Here is a 26,863-nt window from a genome sequence, read left to right as displayed (position 1 = left end):
CTTATATGACTTGCGAAAAGCCAAACATTAAAGTGAAAGCGTTACATTTTTTGTAGTAATAATAATTATTATGAAGAGTATTTTTTGCGTATTATACAATCTGTCGTTACGTTACGATGTGAACGTGTTGGACTCTACCTAGGTCGACTGGTCGATGGTGAAGTTCGTTGCACTGATGTACTGAATACAATAATTTCATAATGTTTGCTTATTTTATTGTTTTGTATTTTACTTTTAAATTATATATGCTAGCTGCCCCGCTAGACGTACTGCCATATTGCCCCTTTTACACTTTATTTCTAAAATATGTTGAGTACTAGCTGCCCCGGAAGACGTTGTTCTATTCTATGGCCCCTTTTACACTTTTTCTCTCCATAAGAACCTTCCTTGTTGATTAACCGAAACGTTAAAGCTTCTGCTGAATTTATCGAGTCGTTGTTAAGTTTTAATCTTGAGATTGAAAAATTGAAACACATCTGGAGATTCATTTTTCTTTATATAGATATGAAAGATATATCGTCGTGGCTTTGGTAATGAACGGCGGGGTTTCAGATCTCTTGAATTGATTTAAATTACATAAATACAAAACAAGGATAATAAATCTCATTAGTGTAGTTAGAAACCTTGTCTTGTGGCAAATAAATAATGCCAGGGAGATTAATCCAATAATGGCAATAAATATATTGCAGTCTTTTTTTAGTTTAGGAAATATTTCAGTTAATGTTAGTACTTGTACATTGTACATATCAATAGTTTGGTTTCCATGAACATTTTAATTAAGCTGTATTCTGTTAACGAGTACAATAAGTTGTTATTAATACGAAATAAATCGATTTTATATAGCGTGTTACCTAATTATCACCTCAATTAGTAGTTGGCCACAAAAATTCGACCAAATTACGTATTCAGCCTATTCGTTATTCGTCTATCATTAAATATGTAATTCATAGTTGCGTTTAATATAATTTTCATTCAGCATTGACCTGGAAGTTATTAATTTATTTACTGACGTATTGGTTTGCGATTTGCTTACATTGATATTTTATATGAGAATTAGACAAAATATAAGTTAACACAATTATAACAAAGCAACATATCAGTGTTACCTACGACAAAAATTTATACGTATTGGTATCATTAGATAGATTTTAAAATTCAATATAGTCAGGCTGATAACCTGGAATTAATAAATTAACATTTTTATACGAGTGAAAAATACTACCACTTTATTAATTTTCCTGGTTCAACCGATGTTTATGGAGTAACACTGACGCATTCACGTTCAATTAATTTGAATTTGAATTAAAACTGTTATGAGTGGTCTTCCCTATAACAATAATATAACAATAGAACCATCAGTTGGTATCCGTTATGATTACTAAGCATTTTTTAATTTTTTATCATATACCGTAAACGGCGATGATATTAATAAAAATGATGTAGGTACCTATAGAAATATAGAAACTGACCAAACGTCTTATCCTGTTAATCTATATACGATAAATTACGAGTTTGATAAGGAACATAAATTAGAACTGTGTATCAATTTGCTCATTATAAATGAGCTAAGAATAAAGGCATACAACATTCACCAGGCTTCAATCATACCAAGATGTTTCGTTTGCTCATATTATTTTCAATTTTGCACATAGCATATTGTGAATTTTGTATCGGCCAATTGTGCGCATACGCATCGGAATCTGCCCCTACAATATGTGAGAATAAAAAAGAGGTATTAATGAAGGAAATTGATCTATACGAGCGTATTATTAAAGAACTAAAAGAGCAGATTATCAGTCAGGACGCTTTAATTCAGCAGCAACAGAAAGATTGCCAGCTACGAGGGGAACGACAAGGTGAACTGTGCTTGGCTCTGCATAAGCAGCAACAACAAATAATTCAAGAACAGCAACGACAGTTACAACAGAAAGTTGTTAAAACGTAAAATGAGTAGGTAACATCAATTCAAAATTGTTGCTAGATTCTGGTGCATTTAAGTTATGAGAGCGATTCTCGATAATAACTTACTCAGAGAGATTGTTCTTAAGTTGCATATTTATAAGGTAGTGTTTAAAAGTTATTGTGTGTTAGAGTAGTTTAATAATTTATTTGTGTTTTATATCTATTATGAAAGGAAAATAAAGACTTACGAAAATATCATCATTTTGAAATAATCAAATATGGTTCAAAGTGTAACATTTATAAGAGCGATGATTTAATATAATATGGCGATTTATGATCAACACTGCAAAACTCCAAGTCGCGTGTCTGACAAGATTATGATTTGACATTTCCTATTATTATTCGATGTTTCTCTTTTGCTTTACAAGCTGGCATGAGGATGTAGCAAAAAGAGCAGTTAGTAATGAAATTATTAATGATTATATCGCGAAAACCAGGAAGTGGTAGATAAGCTACAAATTATTTTAGTTCAAAGTATTTTGTTTCCGAAGTTCTCAAACTAATTATCTTCATAGTAACTATCTGGGTAGTTAAAATAGTCAGCGATTAATGAAATGAGATTTACGATATCTTCTGTGTTTAAATCACTAATCAAGGTAGTTTATTAACTGATGAGTGCTCTATACCAAGAAATAATGCTTTTTGCCAATGTTTTACTCAAAATTAATTCGTTTACACGCCCTTTTTCTACGTAATGTAGCTTTTCCTCTATGTGTTCTACATCTATAGTTACATGTCTTAGAACATCCCTTATAGCTCGTGCATAGTAACTAGGGATGGGCCATTGCGTCATTCGCCATTAGGGTAGGCTATCGACGGCACCCCTCGTCACGGCAGACGAGTTAATGTTGCTAGCTGCTAGCTGGTCATCTTTATTGTACGTCGTTTGTTGTTTATAGCTTTCACTTTTTTGCTCTTTATTTCGGGATGGGAGGCGTATCTACATGATTTAACTTTTGATTTAAAAAAATCTTTTGAGTATGAGACTTTTTATGTTTTACGAGAAATCTTTTTATCGAATTTGTATAGATAAATAATTATAACTTAGGTAATGTAAATATGTAGTTATTAAAAATTATTATTAAATGATTTAAACTTTAAAGCACCACAAGTTCTTTTGATTATGAGATTTTTTTTGTGAGGATCTTTTTATTGAATTTGTATCAATTTAATTATTAGTTTTTGTAAATATGTTGATAGTCAGGGCAATTATCCAACATGAATTATAAAGAGAGAATCCAATAGAACGAGCAACGAAGAATATGAATTTATTCATGAATGAATATGATCACTGAATAAATTAATTAATCTGCTGTTAATTTTTCTATGTAAATATTTTTTGTAATGTCCTTACTTTGTTTTGCTAATGGAATAAAGTGTTATATGTAATTTCTATCCATATATCTTTTAGTTGTTGATAATAAATATGTTATAGATTCAGCCGTCATAAATAGCGTTGGTATCTTGCAATAGGTGCAAGCCGCAGCCCGCATCATGATATAAGTACAGCAAAAGACTCGGGTTCATAGCATGTACTGAATATTTTTCACATAGAAATCGACCTTTGAATACATCTTTAGATTCTGGTTATCTTTCTGGTATCGATTCATAGTTCCACTTTCCATTCGATATTGAAATGAGGCTGTTAACCGAGGTTATAGCCCTCATAGCAATTATCACTCATTATTGTATCGAAGTTACAAATCAGAAGTCCCTTTTGGTATTTATAAACAAGAAATTATGAATTTGATAAGGAACATAAATTAGTTACATTAAATGTGTATCAATTTGCTTATAAATAAGATAAGAAGAAGCGCATGCCACATTCGCTGTGCCTCGACCATACTAATATGTTGCGTTTTCTAATTTTATTTTGCATTATTCACATTGGAAATTGTGAATTTTGTTTGGGCCCATTGTGTCTATACAATTCGAACACTCTATCAACACTATGTGCACATAAATATGAACACCTGTTCAACGAAACTAAACAGTACGAAGAAATGTTCAAAAAGTTACAACATCAGCTAATGTACAAAGGCTTACAATATCAGCAGCAACAGAAAGATTGCAAGCAACAAGAGCACCAACAAAGGGAACTATGTATGGCCCTGCATATGCAACAACAAAAGCTTATTGAAGAGCAACAGCAACAGTTGCGGCAGTTAAAATCAAATTAATTGAAGCATTGAATTTAATAAAAGATTCTGCACTGTTTTCGAAGAGATGACCGAAATTGCTTGTGACCGAAATTGTGAAAATATCGGAATTACAGATTTTTATCGAATTTTATTGTTTTATGGCAATAGTGTAAAAATTATAACGATAAAACTACTCACAATCAGTTTTATAGTAAGAAAATAATTTTTTTTTTTTACTCTACTCACATTTATTGGTATTTAGTAATTTGTTTTTATTATGTATCCTTTTTACAGAATAAAATTCAATCTTAATAAAAATTTACACCATCAAACTATTATGACATAATGCTATTAGCTGTAGCAACAATCAAGATACCTTGTTACCTTACGTTACGTTACCTTGTAAAATTTACAAGTCTATGGTTTAATAGACGTTGATTTATAACCCAGACTTTATAATCGACGTTGCGTGCCTGACGAGGTTATGTTTGGACCCGCTTCCTGTAATTACCTGCTCTTTCTCTTTTATTTTCTATCTCGCATAGGGGCTGTGGCAAACACGCTTCCAGTCCATATTAATAAAATGCGAAAGTTATTGTACATAGTTTGCGTAATGTGTTCTATTCATAATGTGTAGTTTTAGAAATCTAAACAATTACTTGTTTTCGTCCTCATTTCGTCAATATTCGAGCCAGTCAGCAATTGTGACGAAATGATGATTACAATGTTATTTCTTCTGTAATCAGACTGTAAAAAGATGCTAATTCAGTAATCCACTTTGCTGCAAGGCTTTATAGTTTTTGTCCATTATTTTACTAATCTCTTTTAAGACAGTGTCAAGAGTCAAGACTCACGTTTAGTCGCTTTGTGATAATTATTAGGATCTTCTGTGTGATTCAGACTAAAATAATATAAGGATCGATTGAATCCATTACTTCTACTTACATTACACAAATGTTTCTTTATACTCCTAGGTAAACTGATATTGACACCCTTTTGTAGCCGAGTTAATGTAGCTTGAAGCTTCAGAGCTGAGGTGTCTTTATTACATGTCCTTCGATGTTTATTGCGTTAGCCTTTTGCTCGATGTGATTGATCCAATCTTGTTCAAACCTTTTATTTGATGAAGAACAGTGTTTGGAAGATTATATATTCTTATTGATTTCGCAATATTAAAGTTTACATGAATATATTGCTTTAACGTGCTTCTCATTAAAAGGCTTTCTAAAAATTTTTACCCCTTTTTTTATAGGTTTTTATTGGTTAGGTGAGCTTTCATCTTGTCAACACATTTGACTATTAGAATTTCTATTTCTCCTACTAGGCTATAAATAACATTCAGGTGATTTATATAAATCCCGTCTAATGGAATGAATATTTTATTACTAGGGAAACAATAAAGTGATTATAACCGTGCCTAAAAGGAAAATGTAATATGAAGTCCGCTATATCGAAAAACAACTTTACTAAAAAAGCGACATACTTCTTCGTTGTGACGTGTGATTTATATTCTTTGCTCCTCAATATATTCCGTCAGCTAGGAAGTTGTTATTTGAGGGTTCATTTGGTAACTATGACGTCACGGCCGTCATTTGTTTACCCATCCCTTCGCCGGCGGGTTCAGGGCAATACGCGTGTATTCAGTTTTTGTAGTCGCCGATTTGTGCACCATGTAGACGGTACGTTGGCACTTATATTGCTTTTGTTATATTATATTCTCTGTATTTGTACAGATGTTTATATGGTGTATTGTGTGCTGATAGCTAATTGCATGGAATTGTACTATTCAATATAGAATTATTTTGATATTGGTAATATTGAATATTCTTCAATGTGTACAGAAATTTATTGCTAGTCATAAAATGTGTATGTATGTATACTTATGGAGGGAACGGTTGCATCTGGATTTGTAGAAATTGCAAAATTGAATGTTTAGACTAATAGAGCAGGCTCCAAGGAGATGTTCGTTTGCAAAAATAGCGGACCTAAATCTGACTTCTGATATATATTGTATAGATCCCAGACATCCTATAGACAGATGTTGCCAACCAGTTTTGTGGTCCCCCTCTCCCCACAACGGTAATTAAATATGGCATACAAAGAAAAGAATAAAAATTTCCAAAACATGCCATGTGGGGTATCAAATGAAAGAGCTTATTGTGTAGATCACGAATATATAGCATACTATAACATTTCTTTTTCTCTAAGATTTTTTAGAAAATATACGAAAATGCTCCATTTTTGAGTTAACTTTAAACCAGTATAGATTGAAAACTCATGAATATATTTTGTAAATTATTATTTTAAATAATTAACAATAGTCCATTGTTTACGATTCAATAGTTCGTAATATATGTGGTGGATTTGATGACCCCACAAAATGTTTTAAAATGCAAGGCGCAACTTTCACTGAAGTTACCGATTTGAAATCACACAGAGGCTGATTCAAGAATGTTCTGCCATATTTTTCATTCTGCCAAACACAACGACAGTGCAGAGATAAATATTCTAAGCCCTGACACCGATATTTTTCTATTAGGCCTTTATTTCTGGCATAAACTTGAAAATATACTCGCCATCTTTGAATGCTCCCCCCACTCCCCCATGCAACTATTTCACTGTACGAACTATTGAATCGTAAACAATGGACTATTGTTAATTATTTATTTGTATGCTATATATTCGTGATCTACTCGATAAGCTCTTTCATTTGATACCCCACACGGCATGTTTTGGAAATTTTTATTTTTTTCTTTGTATGCCATATTTAATTACCGTTGTGGGGAGAGGGGGACCACAAAACTGGTTGGCAACATCTGTCTATAGGATGTCTGGGATCTATACAATATATATCAGAAGTCAGATTTAGGTCCGCTATTTTTGCAAACGAAACTCCACTGAGAGTCCGGTCTATAAGTTTTCTTCGATTTGAAAAAACAACAACAAACACTCTTGAGCAAATTTTACAACTACCCTTTCTAATGAAAAAAATATTACTCGTAAAACGTAAACACACAACGTAAAGCTTAGTTCGAATTACGTGATGAAATCGTAATTACTATTGGCTAAATAAATTACAACTCAGTTCATCAAAAAATGTTATTGTGAGGAATTATAAAATGTTAAAGCACAGCAATTAGCGAGGATTAGTAAATCCGTTTCGAAAGGTTATGTTCGATAGAAAGTTAATGGCCGCTAATGAAACTGCTTAGTGCGGTTAACAGAACGAAATTAGTCCATTTCCGATAAGTGATACAATGGTCGGAGGCGTTTTGTTGGTGTGACGTCAGCGGCTTTGATGTGCTAATTCGCAATACTTGCTGGAACAAAGCGCTCTGTGCAGTTGTGTTGGTTAACTGATACCGTAACCTTGACTCCAGTTTCATGGTTAGAGTTGAAGTAAAATCCGTTTACAGTCTTGTAAATATAAATGGACAAAGATTAAAAATAGATTATTATATGACTGTCTTTAAGATGGTATAAGCCGATTAGTGTTGTATAATGTATATATGGATATTTATGACTTCTGTGACGCACAGTTTTAATGGAAAAGGTTGAGGGAGTCTCCTAATAAATATTAAGTAGAGTCGAATGGATGTTATAATGAATTATTATATTTTTAGTACACATATTTTATTTGGTACTTCGATAAACCTATGCTGTGTATATTAACGTTCACTTTCGCTCTTCTTTTATTCTATTGTCAGGCCAAATTAGTTTCCGCTACCAATTAAGTGCTGACTGTTTTGAATTGTTCCGTTGATAGGGTGCCTATAAGCTCTATAGATCGTAATGCATATTCCATATCGAAGCATAAATAAACGTCTCCTTAATGGAAATGTTTATTGACTAAATTGTCGGAAGTCCTTTTACTAGAATGTTCAATTAAATGTAAAATAAATAAAAGAGGATGAATTTCATTTGTGTTTCGTAAATGGTACGTAAATTAATAATTTAATTGGTTACTAATTACTATACTTCAAATAATGATAGTAAAATGTCGAATGTCTGATTCAAGCTAAAAATAGCTTCGTTATCAAGGGGTATGGACAATGGTGCTCGTCGCGTCGGCTTTTACTTTGAAGGGTGTGGTTGTGACGTTATCGGGTAATGATGAACACGCCATGGTGGGAGTGACTACCCTTCGTTTGGATGTCGTATGGGATTTGTATCATGTTATGTGAGTTGTGACGTCAGTTGTCACGTGATCAAGGGTTGTGGTTCTTGGTTGCTATGCACTGAAAATTATATACATATTTTGGATATGGGAATTTGTATAAAGAGCAGATAATCTGACCAGATAAAATATCTAAATTTTTCTTGAATTTAGATATTTATCATGATAAGATTTTTATTTATCAATATTTCACGAACAAAGTTCATTCGATGTAGACATGGGGGTGTGTCTACATCAAATTCCATACTTACTATCCGACTTATACATCTATAACTGGGATCGATGTCTACTTCATAACACGAGTTAGTACCGTGCATTGAGAGCACACAATGCACGGTACAAACTCGTGTTACTCTAAATTGAAAACGTGCGAGAGAAATGCACAAAAAATAATTAGAGTACTTAAAATTAGTTTGCATATTTATATTTTTATTTTGTAACATTCTCATTTACGGTATTATCATGGTTAGGTAGTTTAACTTTCGCTTTCATACTTATACGCGGCCATATAAGATGAATTTCAGATACTTAGTTAATTTAATAATCATCAAACGTTTTCAGCAATTTCTGACTACTTCTTCTCGTGGCGTGGAATACATAGTTGAAGTTTATTAACTTCCATGTTCATAATTACATTTTGTATAACACATTTTACAGCGCACAAATATTTGCTCCACGTTAGCAAACGTATTTATCATTCAGTATTTGTAAAGGAAATGAGATGATAACACAGAACACTAAGCAATAACAAATTAAACATCATGTGAGGTTGCAGTCATAAAAATATATTATAAACTAGCGGTCCGCCCCGGCTTCGCCCGTGGTACATATTTACGTTTTCTCTACATAAAAACCATCCTCGTACTTCAAGGAATATATTAAACAAAGAATTATCGAAATCGGTTCAGCCGTTCTCGAGTTATGCGCTTACCAACACATTTTGCGATTCATTTTTATATATAAGAAGAAGATTACGAACACTCTACCACTTTCTTCTAACAATAAGAATAAAAAATGATATAAAGGTCCTTTCTCTTTCGATACGGTGCACCAACGACGTCGTAAAATATTGTATAACTGGATGACTTTGACCTTGTGTATAATCCAGAAACTGTACAATTATCTAAATCCCACTTAAGTATAGCGAAAATATAAACGCAATTATATACGTAGGTATATTTAGTTTACTATATACATATAATGAGGAATGTTATGAGAGGTGGATTATTTTTGATTATTCGTTGCTCGTAAAATTTCGAATCTAAAGTAAAAGATTTAAGTGAGGTCTGCAAAGGTGTGTCTTATAATCAGTATCAGTAATAGAGAGAAATAAACGATGGATGGATAAATGACGGTATGTATTATCTCTTCCCCCTCGGACGTAGAAGCATACAGACGTGTTCACGTACAAATAATCTAAATTATTTTAAAATTTTACACCAATTTAATTCACGCAAAATAATAGGAGTGCATAAGAGGCAAGGAGTTAAGTGAAGACTGCAAGTTCTTGGCGCCTGGTACAAGCTCTGCGTCACGTAAGTCATCCCCACGACACTACACTGCATCAGCTATCACGACTGGCTAACAGCTAATCCAATCCGCAATTATTATCACCCGTTCGCTCTGCGATCCTGGTAGCTCAAACAAAAGGCAAGAAACAACGTCATTGCCCTCTCCACTTGCAAACCAAGAACGGTGCACCTAATTTGCTTGCCTATTATCCAATAAAAAATAGGCCACGCCTCTTACGTATTTGATTGCACAAATTACTTATGAATAGAAAATAAGCCTCCAATTAGAAACTGGAACAATACCAATAGATGCGCAAGCGCAGCCTAACGTTTATACCATTTCCAACTATTATTACTTTATAGTGCAAGAGCTAATTAATTACACTAGCATTGATTTGGATATAATATTATAGTCTAAGAGACGGTGAAAAATATTATCTGAAATTGAATAATTTACAATAGTTGGAAATATATATTATATATATATAAAGTTAAAATCTAAATAAATATAATAGTGCATAAATATGGACAAATCACTTTCGGATTCAGAAATACACTTAATGGAACAAACAGATACAACTCCTTCCAATAACTTTTTAATAAAACGAGGTAAAAGGAAAAGAGAAGCTGACCCCAATGAATTAACTGAATTAAGGGAAGAGATGAAAGCTATGATTTCTTCGGTGATGACAGCGCAAAAACAAGGCTTCGATAGTAACGCCGCTACATTGCAGGAAATTAAACAAGCTAACTCTAATATCGAAAATGCCTTGGCTTTTTTAACGTCGCAAAATGAAGAAATGAAGAATAAAATAGAACTACTTGAAGGAAAGATTAAAGAAGATCGGAAATATATAACAATGTTGGAGGATAAAATTGAAAATATTCAACAAGATAGCAGGAAGTCAAACTTTGAAATTAAAAATGTGCCTTTAAAACCCAATGAAGCTAAAACGGATTTAGTAGACATGGTTCTATGCCTGTCTCGGACTATTGGATGTCAGATTAACAAGTCGGACCTAAAGGATGTTTATAGAGTACGCGCTAAAAAGGATACACCTAAAAACACTACAATAATAGTTGAGACCTCATCTACCATTTGTAAAAATGAAATGTTAAGATTGAGCAAGGCATTCAACATAAGGCAGAAAACGAAACTTTGTGCCAAGCACTTAGGCTTTACTTCGTCTGCCGATACTCCTATATACATATCAAGTCAGCTAACTGCCAAGGGAGCTCGTCTTCACTTTCTCGCGCGAGATTTGGTTAAACGTAAACTCTACAAGTACTGCTGGACAGCTTATGGGAAAGTTTATTTGAGAAAAGACGACAGCTCAAGAATTATATTAGTTAGAAATGAGGCACAAATCCAAGACATTTCACTCAAAGAAAAATGACTATGCCGCAACTTCCGCTATTCTTTAACATTCAGCTTGTTTTTATTATTAGTTAGTTTAAGTCTTGCCTTTATTGTAATAGTAACTTCCTACTCAACCAATCAAAACATTCAAACTTACACAATACAATTAACACACACACAAATAAACAAATATTATAAACTCATTAAGTACATTTCTAAACAAACTCTCTTGTATAAAATACATCTACATGCACAACATTTCTCTCAGTCTCCCTTTAATAGGTTATTAAATTATTATATTTTATATGTCACGTCTTTATTCAAATATACTAATATTCCCTGTACCAACATGTATGTACACCAACCCTTTATATTCTACAAGTATGGACAGAAATATAGATACATTGCAAGATATAGATAATAGTGAAGCAGCTCGCGTCACACAGTGTGATGTTGAGCAACTATCCAAACATATAATTAAAGAAAAACATGACCTAACTATCATTTCTCAGAATATTAGAAGCGTATACAGCAATTGTAACGACCTTTATATTACACTTACTCAACTGAAATGTACAGCAGATATATTGATTCTCACTGAATGTAGACTTACACCAAACAAACCTATACCTAAATTACAATATTATGTTTCACATGCAACCACGAATCATATCAATCAAAATGACGGTGTTGTGACTTATATAAGAGATTCTTTACATGCTACAGTTAAAGAGATAAATTTAGATCAAGCTTCTTGTCTACAAATAGAATCGAACAACTACACAATCCTAGGAATTTATCGCTCACCATCTAATACTAACGCAGACAAATTTATAAACTCTTTAGATAGTCAATTAACCTCTTATAAATCTATTAAAAACACTATCATAACTGGAGATATTAATATAAACATACTGGCCAAACCAAATGAAAATAATAATGAAAAGAATAATAGAATACGGTATTTAAATATGTTGACAATGCAAGGATTTTTAATTGGGCACACAATACCTACTCGCGAATCTAGCTGTCTTGATCATTTTATGTTAAATATTGAACGAAACAAAACCTGTGCCCACATAATTATTCTTAATACGTCTATAACCGACCACCTGATGATATTTCTACACCTAACTAAAATTTCATATAATAACTGTCCTAAAACTCTAACAAAAATAAACATTGATAAAGCTCTTATCGATCTTGCAAATATTAATATCTCAGAATTATTACACTGTGATGACCCTTGTTTACTGACTGATCATTTGATTCAAAAACTTACAACCATCATAAAAGAAAATACAGTGACAACGACTATCTCAAAACAAAAACAAATAATTAAACCATGGATTACAGCAGGTATTTTACGCTGTATAAGAAATAGAAATAAAATGCAAAAGAAACTAAAAATGGATCCACATAACGAAATACTGAATATTACTTATAAAAGATTCCGCAACCATTGTAACAAACTAATAAAAAAACTGAAACGCAATTACGAAAGACAAAATTTAGAAAAATCAACTAAAAATACAAAAAATCTTTGGAAAAACATAAACAAAATTACAAATTTAAAACAGGGAAAGTCAGACAACACAACATTATTAAAAATTAAGAACACACCCATAGAATCAGTAAATTATGTAAACGCTTACCTAGCTAATGTCGGGAATAAACTGGCGGACGAAATAGGAAAATCTAACATAGGCTTAAATACGCTTGATGAAGAAGATTCAAATTTAACTTCACTTTGTTTACTGGATACAGATGTTGATGAGGTTCATAAAGTTATATCCAATTTAAAAGATGACAGTGCTCCCGGATGGGATGGTATCTCATCGAAATTCCTTAAATTAGCTGTAGTAGAACTGGCTCCTATCATTTGTCATTTAGCAAACCTATGCTTTCAGCAAGGTGTTTTTCCTAAACCACTGAAACGATCGATCATTACACCAATATATAAGAGCGGCAGCAAAAGTGATCTCAATAACTACAGACCAATTTCTGTCTTACCCTGTATTTCGAAGGTCCTAGAAAAACTATTAAATGTCAGATTACTAAACTATCTTAACAAATTTAACATACTAGCAAACAACCAATATGGTTTTAGACCTGGAAGATGCACAGAGGATGCCATTACTGCCTTAAGCACACAAATAGTTGACAAATTAGACGTAAAAGACAAATGCCTTACTGTCTTCCTTGATCTTAAGAAGGCATTTGACACAGTTTCGGTTCATTTACTTATAAATAAATTAGAAAAGATAGGTATTAGAGGAACTTCATTAAAATTATTTAAAGACTACCTACAAAATCGTTCACAAAGGATTAAAATTGGACAATACTACAGCGATGACACAGATATAACTACTGGAGTTCCTCAGGGAAGTGTTTTGGGCCCTACTCTCTTTTTAGTTTACATAAACAGCCTCTGTAAACTAAAATTAGATGATGCAAAAATTTACGCATACGCTGATGACACCGCAGTAGTATTTTCGGAGAAATCATGGGATGCCGTTCGACACAAAGCTGAAGTAGGTCTATCAAAAATTGCTACGTGGCTACAATCTAATCTTCTCACCTTAAACGCAACCAAATCAAACTACATTTGTTTTTCAATAACTAATAAAACTCAACCTTCTAACAACTTTAGTATTCAAATCCACAATCAATGTAATCTCACTACATGCCATTGTCCTTACATAAACAGAGTCACCTCAGCGAAATATCTGGGAATACAAATTGATCAAAGACTGTCCTGGCATCCGCAAATAGATTTAATAACATCCAGAATTAGGAAGATAACTTGGACTTTTAAAACACTTCGCCATGTTGCTGATAAGGATTTGCTAAATAAAATATATGTTACACTAGCACAATCAATTTTAACCTACTGTATACCAGTGTGGGGCGGAGCCACTAAAACAAAACTTTTGGAAGTAGAACGTGCACAACGTGCTTTAATAAAGGTTATGCATTTTAAACCATACAAATATTCTACTGAACTCCTTTACTCCACAACGGGCCTACTATCTATACGCAAATTATATATTCTTGCAACTATCCTAAAAAAACACAAGACTATCACATATGACCCTAACATAACCAATCGTAGAAGAAGAGATATTATTCCGCTGTTTCATAAAACGAACACATCATTTAGTAAGCGTCAGTACAATAGACAGTCAGAAATTTTATATAAAAATGTAAATAAAATTTTAAACATATATGGAAATCGATACAACGAATGTAAAAAACATACCTTAAAATGGCTTAAAGAAATTAGTTATACAGAAGCAGAAGACATTCTAAAAACATGGAGTTAGTAGGGAGTAAAATGAAAATGTAAAATAAAATAAAAATCACATTTTTTAAATTCTTGTACATTACACAAACAAAACCATACGAACACACATACACACACACACGCACACACACACACACACACAAACACCACACACACACAAACACACACACACACACCAACACCACACACACACACAAACACACACACACACACACACACATACATCCAATCTACCAATTTTAGAGTATTTTTTTTTGTTTACATTACCTTATTTTTTCAAGCTTTCTTTTAATTGTTAATGTCTAGTAATTGTTATGGAAGAGAAGCGCCTTCTAACACAAGTGAAATTTATCACTTAAATGAAGGCACTTACCTCCAACCCAAGATGAAAACTTGTTTAAAAGAAATAAACCATTTTTATTTTATTTTTTTTTTTTTATGTATACTGGTTCCTGGGAATTCCTGGGTCCCGAAATAGTGGTCGTATTTTATTAACGAGTCTATATTAGCCACGCAAGAATTTGTTGGCCAGTAGTTTTTAGTCTCTGATTGCAGAAACCATTTATAGTAATCAGCGAAATTTTTAGGCGAGTCTTGATTAATACGACCTTTATTGAGGTGGTTTGTTTAACGAGATAACATGTTTTATATTGTTTCCGTTATACAGGTTAAATTAATTACGATTGTGTTTTTAATTTAAATTTATGCGACTTGGTATTAGAGAAGAAATCGTTACTTCCATTACCAATTAAATGTTGGACATATTTTTGTACGTTCTTCGGATATATTTCCACAAACAATTTAGGATTATATGCTATTGCGTTATAGCAAATTAGTTTCAATTTTAATAACTGTTCAATAATAGATACTGGTTCCGTTACATTGTTATGTTCAGTTTATTAATCCATACTAATATTATAAATGCGAAAGTAACTCTGTCTGTCTGTCTGTCTGTTACTCAATCACGCCTAAACTACTGAACCAATTTTCATGAAATTTGGTATAGAGATATTTTGATACCCGAGAAAGGACATAGGATAAGTTTTATCCCGGAAATCCCACGGGAACGGGAACTATGCGGGTTTTTCTTTGACTGCGCGGGCGATGCCGCGGGTGGAAAGCTAGTTACCTATAAATATGTCGGTATGCTCTGATTATAGGATATTTATTAACTAATCGCTTGTATTAATTATGATAGATCTTTGTTTTAATATTCAATCTATTAGGGAGATACGACACTGATGTGAAGGAAGTGATTTCGATGTGTAACTAAAACATGTAAGGTTGTTACGCTTGCATACCCGTAAAGAGAAATCAAGTGAAACAGATGTGAAATGCATCTGTCAAGTGCCAGGCTTTCTTTACTACTGAACTTAATATATTGTTTTGAAATTGTGCTTTTTTAGTTATTATATCTAATCATCAAAAGCCAATGTTAAAGCATTCCCTTTATCAAGTGTGTAAAATCGCTGGGTAATTGAAAATCATTAAAGATCCTTATTTTAATAAGATTACAACAAACTACATGCGGCTTATGAATCACGTCGAAATATATTTTTTTAATCTATACGCGTCTAGACGACATCACTAGCGCAATCAGTGAAAATTGTTTCTACACCACTTGTCCTTAATCGAATGTAGGTTGGCGGCGCCCCGCATACAATTAATTATTTTCTTAACCGTGACTCATGCTGCATTGATAAAATCAAGTTCATAGCTTTGGTAGGCAAGAATTTGTTTGGCTTTTCGTATATGTCTTATACAGATGTTATGTATATTGGATATTCAGTTAATTATAGATAAAGAGTATACCATGTTCTGTATGGTTATGACTTATGATCGTATGTAACTTTATATACAATTTACTTTAAACTATAATACGAAGGTTGGTCTCAAACAAGGTTGGTCTCCCCTTTGCCGAGTTTTAAAGAAGAGTTGGTTGGTTCAAACAGTTAACTTAATTAAAATGAAACTAAATACTATTACAATTTAAGAAGGCCACTTAACCACAAGAGCACGTTCAAGGGAATGCGAGAAACGATTGAAACAATTGCTTCTTTCATGATGTAACATCATCTTTATTTATAAACGTGATGTTCTGAACAAAGCTTGTCTAGCGTTAGTGAGCTTAAATAATTTGGATTTCGGCTGCAGTGTCTGCTTCTACTTCTTTTCTACGGAATTGGTGCCCTGCTTGACTGAATCAACTTATATTAAAATACGTGACCTCAGCTTCTTCTACATATGGCAAATTTAAAGTTAAATACATATTTCAATTAGATATAATAGAATTAAATTTAAAATTCACAGCTCAACAGCTGTTGTTCCGAACAGTCAACACAACCCTGTATTTAATAAATCTGCCTGTTTGTTGATTTTACGCGATGATTAATTGTTTCATTGGCCTATTAATCCAACAAATAATGTTAATATTAAAGTATTTTATTTCTTAAATGATTATAAATAAAAGTGCGTGTCATGTAATCCGACAAGTAACATGAGAATAAAATTGCATGTACAGTTGTTATGTAATATGAAATGATACGGTTGTGAATTGTGATGAGGTGGTGCGATCTGACGTTTTCTCTAAGTTATTTATTTGTAATGTGTTGCCGTGCGTGATGCTCTTGTTTTGTTCTAGATCTAGACAATTAACAAATTAGGCAAAAGCATATTGAATATTTAACATTCAAGGAAATGGAACGTTGTATTCATTGTAGTTTGTTTTATTGAAACATGTTTTCCCTTTATTATAGGTTATATTATTATCGTTAACAATATTCAAGCGTGGCTTTGCTAGTAGGTTTAGAGGAGATAAATCTCGGTTATCGATTATTTAGATGGAATAACTAATAAATTGTTAAGTTATGGAACTCTCTGCCATTAAATATTCGTCAAGCCCAGACCCCTTCGGGTTTTAAAAATCTTGTGCGACAACATTTTCTTTCCGCTGCTGATCCGGACCAGTAATATTTTATTAACTTTTTATTTTTCTTTCATATTTTCATTATGTTACAATATGTACGTGGTACTCTGTATTAGATATAGATGGTATTCGTATAATAATTTTATCTTATTCAATATCAGTGTGTTTCCCTCTAAGTATATATTTATTTATGTTTATTATATAACATGTAATTGGTATGTATATCTGTTCATTTTATTTATGTATATGTATATTTATATATTGTGTATGTATATGTATAGTATATGTGATATTGTATATGGATATGTATTATTTAAGGTAGATATATATTATTATTTTATTTTATTTTTTTTTTGTTTTCTTGCTATTAATTATTCTTTTTCTGTTCTCGTCCCGCCAATTAGTGATCTTTTTGCTTGTTTACCTTTTACCGTGGTTGCCTGGAAGAGATCACTATTAAGTGATAAGGCCGCCAAAATAGTTGTACTCTGTTCTATGTGTATTGTGTAAGTAGTTCTAAGGCTTCTGTACAATTATTAAAGTGTTAAATAAATAAATAAATAAATAAATAAACATATAATTAATTTAATGGTTACTAAGGTTTCTTAAGTAGTAATCTATATAAAGCTAACGCAACCAGTCATAGGCAAGACGTAGATAGACTACAAAAAGCATTAAAAACCTCGTCAATCCCGCCTCGTCATCGATTTTTTTTCTATTCTTTAAAAATGTATCATATAAAGCATTTGAATTCTATAAAACTAAATATTAAACACCATTGTCCACAGGAGGGCCCGCACTCCACCCTCCCGGACGACGAGTTCTACGATGCGGTGGAGACCGGCTTCGACAAAATGGAGGAGGAGCGGTGCGCGCGCGTGTCCTCGCCAGCCGAGCTCACGCGCGACGAGGTGGAGCTGCCCCCGCCGGCCATCGACAACCGGCTCACCGTGCACCCGCTGTGGTCCGAGGTATGTGGAGTGTTTCAGATTTGGAGTAACATTATGGTCGCGTCATGGCAATACCGTTACGTCATGGCAATACCGTCACGTCATGGAGTAAGGCGACGATTTTGGTCTTCATGCCAAAGAAGTTTCAGTTCTGACACGTGTGGTCGGCACACACGCTCTTTTTTGTATTATCGAATCATCTCAAAATAAACTATGTATTCAAAATGTGAAGATAAACGTAAACTTCAATTCATTAATCGACATGCGAACTGCGAAGTTGTTATTGTTTACAAATTGAATACATACACACAAGAACAAAAAACAGCATTGTACATGATATTCCAGTAAAGTGTATGCATGCGCATGCATAGATCGATAAATTATTCAAATAGTGTCCGAGGCAATGAACAGGATGTAAGTGATAGGGTAGGATATAGATAATATCTTAGAGTTGTTGGTCGATAGTTTTGCCGTAATTCCTTTGACTAATCGACAACATTGTATGCGCCATGAAACAATGTTTCCCCCTTACTATTTACTACATAACATGAACTATTACTTTAATGCTTCTAACAGATGACATTGGTTATTGATTTTTTGTTTGTTTGGTTGAAATAAATCCATACTAATATTATAAATGCAAAAGTAACTCTGTCTGTCTGTCTGTCTGTTACTCAATCACGCCTAAACTACTGAACCAATTTGCATGAAATTTTGTATGGAGATATTTTGATACCCGAGAAAGGACATAGGCTACGTTTTATTGCGAAATATGTACCACGGGCGAAGCCGGGGCGGACCACTAGTAGTTCTATAAATTAAGATTGAGATATTTTTACGAAGTACTCTGCCTCTAAACCGCCTCAAATTGTCAGAACTGGACAAAGTTTAAATAGGACCAACCGAAAGGCACTACCTTTCAATTATAAAAAGAATAATCAATAGGTCCTGCCGTTGAAAGTTCTGAGGTAACAAACAAACAAAAAAAAAACGACTTGACAATCTCCTTTTTTGAAGTCAACTGAAAATGAAGGGATCCAAAGGTCAAATACGTCAATTTGAATGGATCGCGTTTTAAAACCGTTAATTTCTAAGTTTTAATATGCTTCGTATACTTACATGAGTGAGTAAGAAACGTCCAATTCGACGGCTGCGTGTAAAACCATTTTCCTATTAAGTGCCGTATAATCAATTTTAATAGATCGATTAGATTTCTTTACCGACAGAACTGACAGTGACATAACTTTCATGTAAAATGATTGGATTCGTCATAAAATTTGTTCAACACGCACAGAACACATTTACTGAATGAATGATTCATGTTTGAAAAACTTTTAGTCATAATCATTTTGTAGAAAAAATTGAAATTTTTGATCACATGAATCGACTTAGTTATAGAAGTGTGAAACATCGATGTAAAAATATAAATCTGTAAATGAATACGGACACAACGATATATCTCTTTAAAAAAATATTTTACCATAACAAATCTACATTTTTACTGAGTAGGATGGACTTTTTTTGGATGTAGTATGATGGATTTTTTTTATTCCCTCTCAACCGGATTAACAACGGCTTATGTTATTTATGTTCCATACGTAAATGGAGCGAACACTCTAAAATTCATTGGTTGTGGCTTACCCATAATATATGGTCACGCTTATTTTTAATCCATACTAATATTATTGTATCCTATACTAAAATTAAAAAGCTAAGGGGTTCGTTTGTTTGATTGAACGCGTTCATCTCAAGAACTACGGGTCCGATTTGAAAAATTATTTTAGATAGACCATTTATCGATTGTCAATCTTAAGTCTTAAAAGTCTAAAGATGGTCAATCTTAAGTCTTAAGTCTTAGGCTATCATCACGTTAAAACCAATAGGAGTAAAATCGCGGAGCACAGCTAGTTTATAAAATAAGTATATTTTTCACAGATCGACAGGATATCAACTGAACAGATCCAGGCCGCGTTTGAAGGTGTCGGTGGTGAGATCGGTTGGCAGTTGTTCGCTGAAGAAGGCGATATGAGGATGTACCGTCGGTATGTATTATAGTATGTAGTATATATGTATAGTATGGTATGTACTATGTAGTATGTATAACAACTACCAATATTTAATTTTCAGAGAAATATCTCTTTATACGTCAATGTTTGAAGTTTCACATGTGGCTTATCGCATGTAGTTTACATTATTTTCATAAACAAAAATGAATAGTATAATAAATGGAGAGAGAGAGGAGAGAGAGAGGAGAGAGAGAGGAGAGAGAGAGGAGAGAGAGAGGAGAGAGAGAGGAGAGAGAGAGGAGAGAGAGAGGAGAGAGAGAGGGGAGAGAGAGGAGAGAGAGAGGAGAGAGAGGAGAGAGAGGAGAGAGAGGAGAGAGAGAGGAGGGAGAGGAGAGAGAGAGGAGAGAGATGAGAGAGAGAGGAGAGAGGAGAGAGAGAGGAGAGAGAGGAGAGAGGAGAGAGAGAGGAGAGAGAGGAGAGAGAGAGGAGAGAGAAGAGAGAGGACAGAGAAAGGAGAGAGAGAGGAGTGAGGGAGGAAGAGGGACAGGAGAGAGGGAGAAGGTAGGGGGGAGGGGGACGGACAGGAGAGAGTGGGAGATTGATATGATGAGAATATATAAAAAAAATCATTCATTTTTCTACAGTGAAATGGAGGTAGACGGCATGGTGATGGATCCGCTGAAGGCGATGCACAAGGTGCGGGGCGTGTCCGCGCGTGAAATGTGCCACTATTTCTTCAATCCGAGATACCGATATGAATGGGAGAGTGAGTTCATTTTTATGTTATTTCCTTTTTGAAAACATTTTTTTCTGTGTTAAACATCTTCCTTGTTGAGATGTTTTGAGGTTGTTGATGTGCGTCCTTATGTGGAAATTAGTTTTTTTTTTCATAAAAATTAAACTATCTGCTTAAAAATTACTTTATTTTCATATTTTATGTCGTCCAACATTTTGTCAAATTTACTTTTAAAATCTCTATTTCAATTTAATTTAAACAATCACTTCGCAAATTTTCGAACTATTCTGTTGGCTATTGTATTTCTATTTCAAACTCATTTCCAAGAAGCACTCGGAACTGATTTTTAATCAGCATATAACAAGCGCCTTTGTCAATTCGCAGCGACGCTCGAAACGATGAACATAGTGGAGGCGGTATCTTCGGACACGCTGGTGTTCCACCAGACGTTCAAGCGCATCTGGCCGGCGTCGCAGCGGGACGCGCTGTTCTGGTCGCACGTGCGCGCCGCGCCGCGCAACACGTACGCGGTCACCAACCACTCCACCGCGCACCGCGACTATCCGGTGCGACCAGCTCTACACGCTACACTCTACACTCTACACACGACGCTGTACACGTCGCAGCGGGACGCGCTGTTCTGGTCGCACGTGCGCGCCGCGCCGCGCAACACGTACGCGGTCACCAACCACTCCACCGCGCACCGCGACTATCCGGTGCGACCAGCTCTACACGCTACACTCTACACTCTACACACGACGCTGTACACGTCGCAGCGGGACGCGCTGTTCTGGTCGCACGTGCGCGCCGCGCCGCGCAACACGTACGCGGTCACCAACCACTCCACCGCGCACCGCGACTATCCGGTGCGACCAGCTCTACACGCTACACTCTACACTCTACACACGACGCTGTACACGTCGCAGCGGGACGCGCTGTTCTGGTCGCACGTGCGCGCCGCGCCGCGCAACACGTACGCGGTCACCAACCACTCCACCGCGCACCGCGACTATCCGGTGCGACCAGCTCTACACGCTACACTCTACACTCTACACACGACGCTGTACACGTCGCAGCGGGACGCGCTGTTCTGGTCGCACGTGCGCGCCGCGCCGCGCAACACGTACGCGGTCACCAACCACTCCACCGCGCACCGCGACTATCCGGTGCGACCAGCTCTACACGCTACACTCTACACTCTACACACGACGCTGTACACGTCGCAGCGGGACGCGCTGTTCTGGTCGCACGTGCGCGCCGCGCCGCGCAACACGTACGCGGTCACCAACCACTCCACCGCGCACCGCGACTATCCGGTGCGACCAGCTCTACACGCTACACTCTACACTCTACACACGACGCTGTACACGTCGCAGCGGGACGCGCTGTTCTGGTCGCACGTGCGCGCCGCGCCGCGCAACACGTACGCGGTCACCAACCACTCCACCGCGCACCGCGACTATCCGGTGCGACCAGCTCTACACGCTACACTCTACACTCTACACGCTACACGCTACACTCTACACTCTACACGCTACACGCTACACTCTACACTCTACACGCTACACGCTACACTCTACACTCTACACGCTACACTCTACACTCTACACGCTACACTCTACACTCTACACGCTACACTCTACACTCTACACGCTACACTCTACACTCTACACGCTACACTCTACACGCTACACTCTACACTCTACACGCTACGCTGTACACGTCGCAGCGGGACGCGCTGTTCTGGTCGCACGTTGGCTCTACACTCTATATTCTACACTGTGCTCGGTGCTCTACAATCAAAGCTGTACATTATTCGCTACGCTACGCGCTGTAGACTATGCTCTACAGTCTACGCTCGATACTCTACGCTGTACACTATACATTCTACGCTGCATCCTCTTGCCTTTATATTATACGATCTACCCTTTAAGAGAGACGCTCTACATTCATAACATTCGGTCTACAATCACAACATTATAATTAGTACACAACGGAAGCACTAGTCCATGAATGACGTTCAATCATCGCGCTGCTGAGTGTTATCTTCAACTGTAAAATGGAACTTAGTTCAATGCAAGAACTTAGTTCGGGTATATATTTTTTGCAAATAAAAACCAGCCAATTTCTAGCCCAAAACAAAAATAAACTACAAACTTATCAATAACAATAATTAAATTCTCCTTATCCTTCCAAATTGTGAGGGGATTCTAAAACCTGTAACACAGTTTCGAACACAGGCTTTATAGTTTCCCTAAATATTGTGTATTCTTTTAAAACTTTTTTCAATAAAGATTTTTTCATTTTTAACGTGATAACGTTTTTAAAATCGTTTTAGTCGGGTGACATGTTCAGAAACTTGTGTCACACCAAAACCTCACGAGCGCGATCGCAGGTATAACGAGAGAGAGACGGACCGATCTCCCGTCTCATCTCGAGCGCTGCCACTGCATTATGTTATCACGTAAACATCTCTATCGTAAACCTACTTTACAAACAACCAATTTTTTCCTAATAATAACAATGAAATTCTCTTACAGGCTAACACAGGCGCGTGTATCCGTCTGTTTGTAACGGTGTGTCTCGCGTGCCGCTCCACGTTCCCGGAGAACGAGACGCCCACCCGGGACAATATCACCACGAGCATCGCTTATTGTAGTACAGGTGAATTTTATTTTATAACTAGATTGCCACCCGCGGCTTTGCCCGCACAGTCAAAGAAAAACCCGCATAGTTCCCGTTCCCGTGGGATTTCCGGGATTGCGTCATTTTCCCGGGAAGTAGCCTATGTCCTTTCTCGGGTATCAAAATATCTCCATACCAAATTTCATGAAAATTGGTTCAGTAGTTTAGGCGTGATTAAGTAACAGACACACAGACAGAGTTACTTTCGCATTTATAATATGAAGTATGGATTCTAAATAGAAAAGATATTTTCATTTCTGATTGAATTCTGAACAGTGTGTCATTGTAGTATCATACTGAATTTACAAAGCCAGAATTTTTTTTGCAATATATTGTTTGATTTATTAAAATATCCGCTGAAGGATCATTCTCATTCTTTAATAATTCAAAAACAATTTTTTTAATAAAAAATAGTCATATGCCGGCGTATTTTTGTTTGAAAGTTATTAAGCCAGAGATAAGCCTGACACGGATTTATAGCATTTCGATAATAAACATTAAACATTCTATCGCTGTCAAAAATGCATATCAATATTATTATTCCAAACAGCAATTATTAAACATCGCATCAAAGTCACTGACCGAAGTAATCGAGATTGCGTGATTCATTAAAATTCTGCTATAAATCCAACCATTTGCTAATAGGTTTCTAGTTATTTGACCTTATAATAATTATTTGTATTTCGCTTATCGTATTAACTTCGAAAATAGCTCATTAGTCATTTAAATCTAGTACTAAGTAGGTATGTAATAATAATAATAAATATTATGTATGTGTAGTGTGTTTACTCTATTGTGTTTATAGTAATTATATGTAAATAAAATACAATTTTAAATGCATAGGACAAAAGAGACTTCACGAACACTTTGTTTGTTACTTAAATTATAATGTATTTGAAGTTGTCGAAAACATTAGTCTCACGGTCATTCAGTAGTGTTGCAAAAATCCAGTCTATGGTTTTTGCATAAATATCTGAATAGACTACTCTAGACAGCCGGAAATAATCATACCTTTCTAAATATTCTAAATGCACTATTTTAGAAAACTGATTATTAATTGATTATTATTTATAATATTTTGTTAATTGTTAGGCGACATAATTGCATCACAATTTATCAATTTTTTCTCAAATTAAACTGCTAACATCCAATAAATAGTTTTATTTACCAATGAACGTTCTCTTTCGCTTTACCACAGCAATGTCTTAAAAAAATTAAAGTTCTTAGCACGTACATTATTATATTCCCCAAAAGTTACTTTGTTACTTTTTTCGTTAATTATGTACTATGCACTTATTTATATATTTCCCAATTAGTTATTTGAATTATAATAATGTTATATTTAATAATTTATGTATTTCTAGTGAACCCCGGCGGTTGGGCGCCAGCCGGAGTACTCAGAGCGGTGTACAAACGTGAATATCCCAAATTCCTCAAACGTTTCACCAACTACGTAGTCGAGCAGTGCCGGGACAAACCGCTAGCTATCTAGCCTACTAAATAATACCTAGATTTGGTGGAAACCGAAGGAAATATTCGTGTGCAAGGAAATCATCTATTTTGAAGTTATGTATTTGAGATAATTTTTTCAAAATAATTCAAGATTTTTGATTTTCAATGTTATAGGTCACAAACATACGAATATAGTATGGCTAAAACATCAATGCCGTTTGAAAATTGTAATCGTAATGATAACTTCCAGTGTGTATTCTTTGTGAGCGAGATACGATAGGTACAAATACATATTATATAACTGTTATATGCATTGTTTTTAATATTCCATCAAATATATAGATAAATTAAATTAAATTAAAAATGTTATTTGACACAAATTGTTGTAATTTTTGGTTTCCAATTTAATTTGTTTGATGGAATATTAAACGCAATTTATTCCTGTATATTTTCAAAATTCATATTACAAACTTAGTAAATCTGTATATAATATAAAAATGTTCTTATAGATCTGTAAAATTGTCTTGTAAAGTAAATAAATAGTAAAATAGAACCCTTGCGACTGTAAGTATATAATATATGATATACATAGGGTCTAGTTATGTATATGAACAGATTTCTCTATATCCATAATATAATTATACATTGTATAAACCAATTGTATGTAGTTAATACATTATATTGTAGTTTGTTGTCATATATGTAGATAGATATACATACTTTTAAAAAAGTGGCATGAGGTTGGACAAATCTTTACCGACACTTTCTTTATCATAAATATTACAATCTTAACCAAATAAACTCGTTTTTCTAGACACTTATCGGCGAGTTTATTTTTATAATACATTCAATAAACAACTAAAATATAATTTTTGTGTCAGTATGTCTGTCCTTGTCAAAATTCAAACAAGACAGAGATAGCAAAATGATTAAAAAAAAAAGAGTGTGTGCCGAGCACACGTATCAGAAGTGAAACTTATTTGGCAAGATTCAAAGATACCACAATCGTCGCCTTACTCCACGACGTGACGGTATTGCCATGACGCGATCTTGAAATTTTACTCTCAACGCGCCTAAAGAAGTATCACTTCAAAAACAAAATTTTATAAGACGGTCTATCATTTCTCTATATTCTTATGTTGTTTTTTAAGAACATTTATGGGAAAATATGATATATAAACTTGTTTCTAAAAAATATTTACTAAAGCTAAGATATACACACGTAGGAAGTTTTTGTTTTTGTATAATCGTTCGTGTTAATGTTTATGGTATATTAGGATAAACTATACAGGGTGTCCCACTATTGGTATGTATGCGCGACTACTATACTAAGCGATACATATATATAGGCGATACTAAGCGCGAAGGAACTTGTAGTTTTGCATACACTGATCACGTAAAAAATACTTAAAAACAAAATTACGTCAAAAATTTTTTGCTAAATTTTTCCTGAAAATCCATTTTTTCTCTAGCTTCGCGCAGCCGGCATATACCGTTCTCTTATATATGAGCATTTTGTCTATGAAAACATAATCTTAATCGTTTAAGATTCCCTATACGTGCGGGTGGGCGGGTGGCTTGTTATGGGTGTACACATAGAGTTTTAAGAATTCATCTATTTGAAAAAAAAATGCGTCTGGAATTTTATAA

The 26,863-nt window shown here is 34.7% G+C and overlaps 2 protein-coding genes across 2 annotated transcripts in view; both read left to right on the top strand.

Annotated features, from left to right (window-relative positions):
* LOC149481773 (ceramide transfer protein-like) overlaps positions 1-26,495 on the top strand; it is a 41,109-nt gene extending 14,614 nt beyond the window's left edge. Inside the window, exons 7-12 of the mRNA XM_089704807.1 lie at positions 18,173-18,355; positions 20,270-20,376; positions 20,985-21,106; positions 21,461-22,542; positions 23,617-23,740; positions 25,126-26,495. Of these exons, the coding sequence (XP_089560933.1) occupies positions 18,173-18,355; positions 20,270-20,376; positions 20,985-21,106; positions 21,461-22,542; positions 23,617-23,740; positions 25,126-25,253 (1,746 nt within the window). The 3' untranslated portion in view covers positions 25,254-26,495. The remainder of the gene's footprint in view (positions 1-18,172; positions 18,356-20,269; positions 20,377-20,984; positions 21,107-21,460; positions 22,543-23,616; positions 23,741-25,125) is intronic.
* On the top strand, positions 10,316-11,285 carry LOC149481774 (uncharacterized). The gene has a single exon (XM_089705283.1). It carries the CDS (start codon positions 10,316-10,318, stop codon positions 11,186-11,188), a length of 873 nt encoding a protein of 290 aa, XP_089561409.1. The 3' UTR covers positions 11,189-11,285.
* Positions 26,496-26,863: the final 368 nt, after the last annotated feature.

Source organism: Colias philodice, chromosome 16 (genome assembly GCF_061535455.1).
Source record: "Colias philodice isolate Cphi_HAF_F1 chromosome 16, ilColPhil1 Martin Lab GWU primary, whole genome shotgun sequence".
Lineage (NCBI taxonomy): Eukaryota > Metazoa > Arthropoda > Insecta > Lepidoptera > Pieridae > Colias > Colias philodice.
Note: the sequence above shows the minus strand (reverse complement) of the source record. Positions and strands in the feature narration are given on the sequence as shown.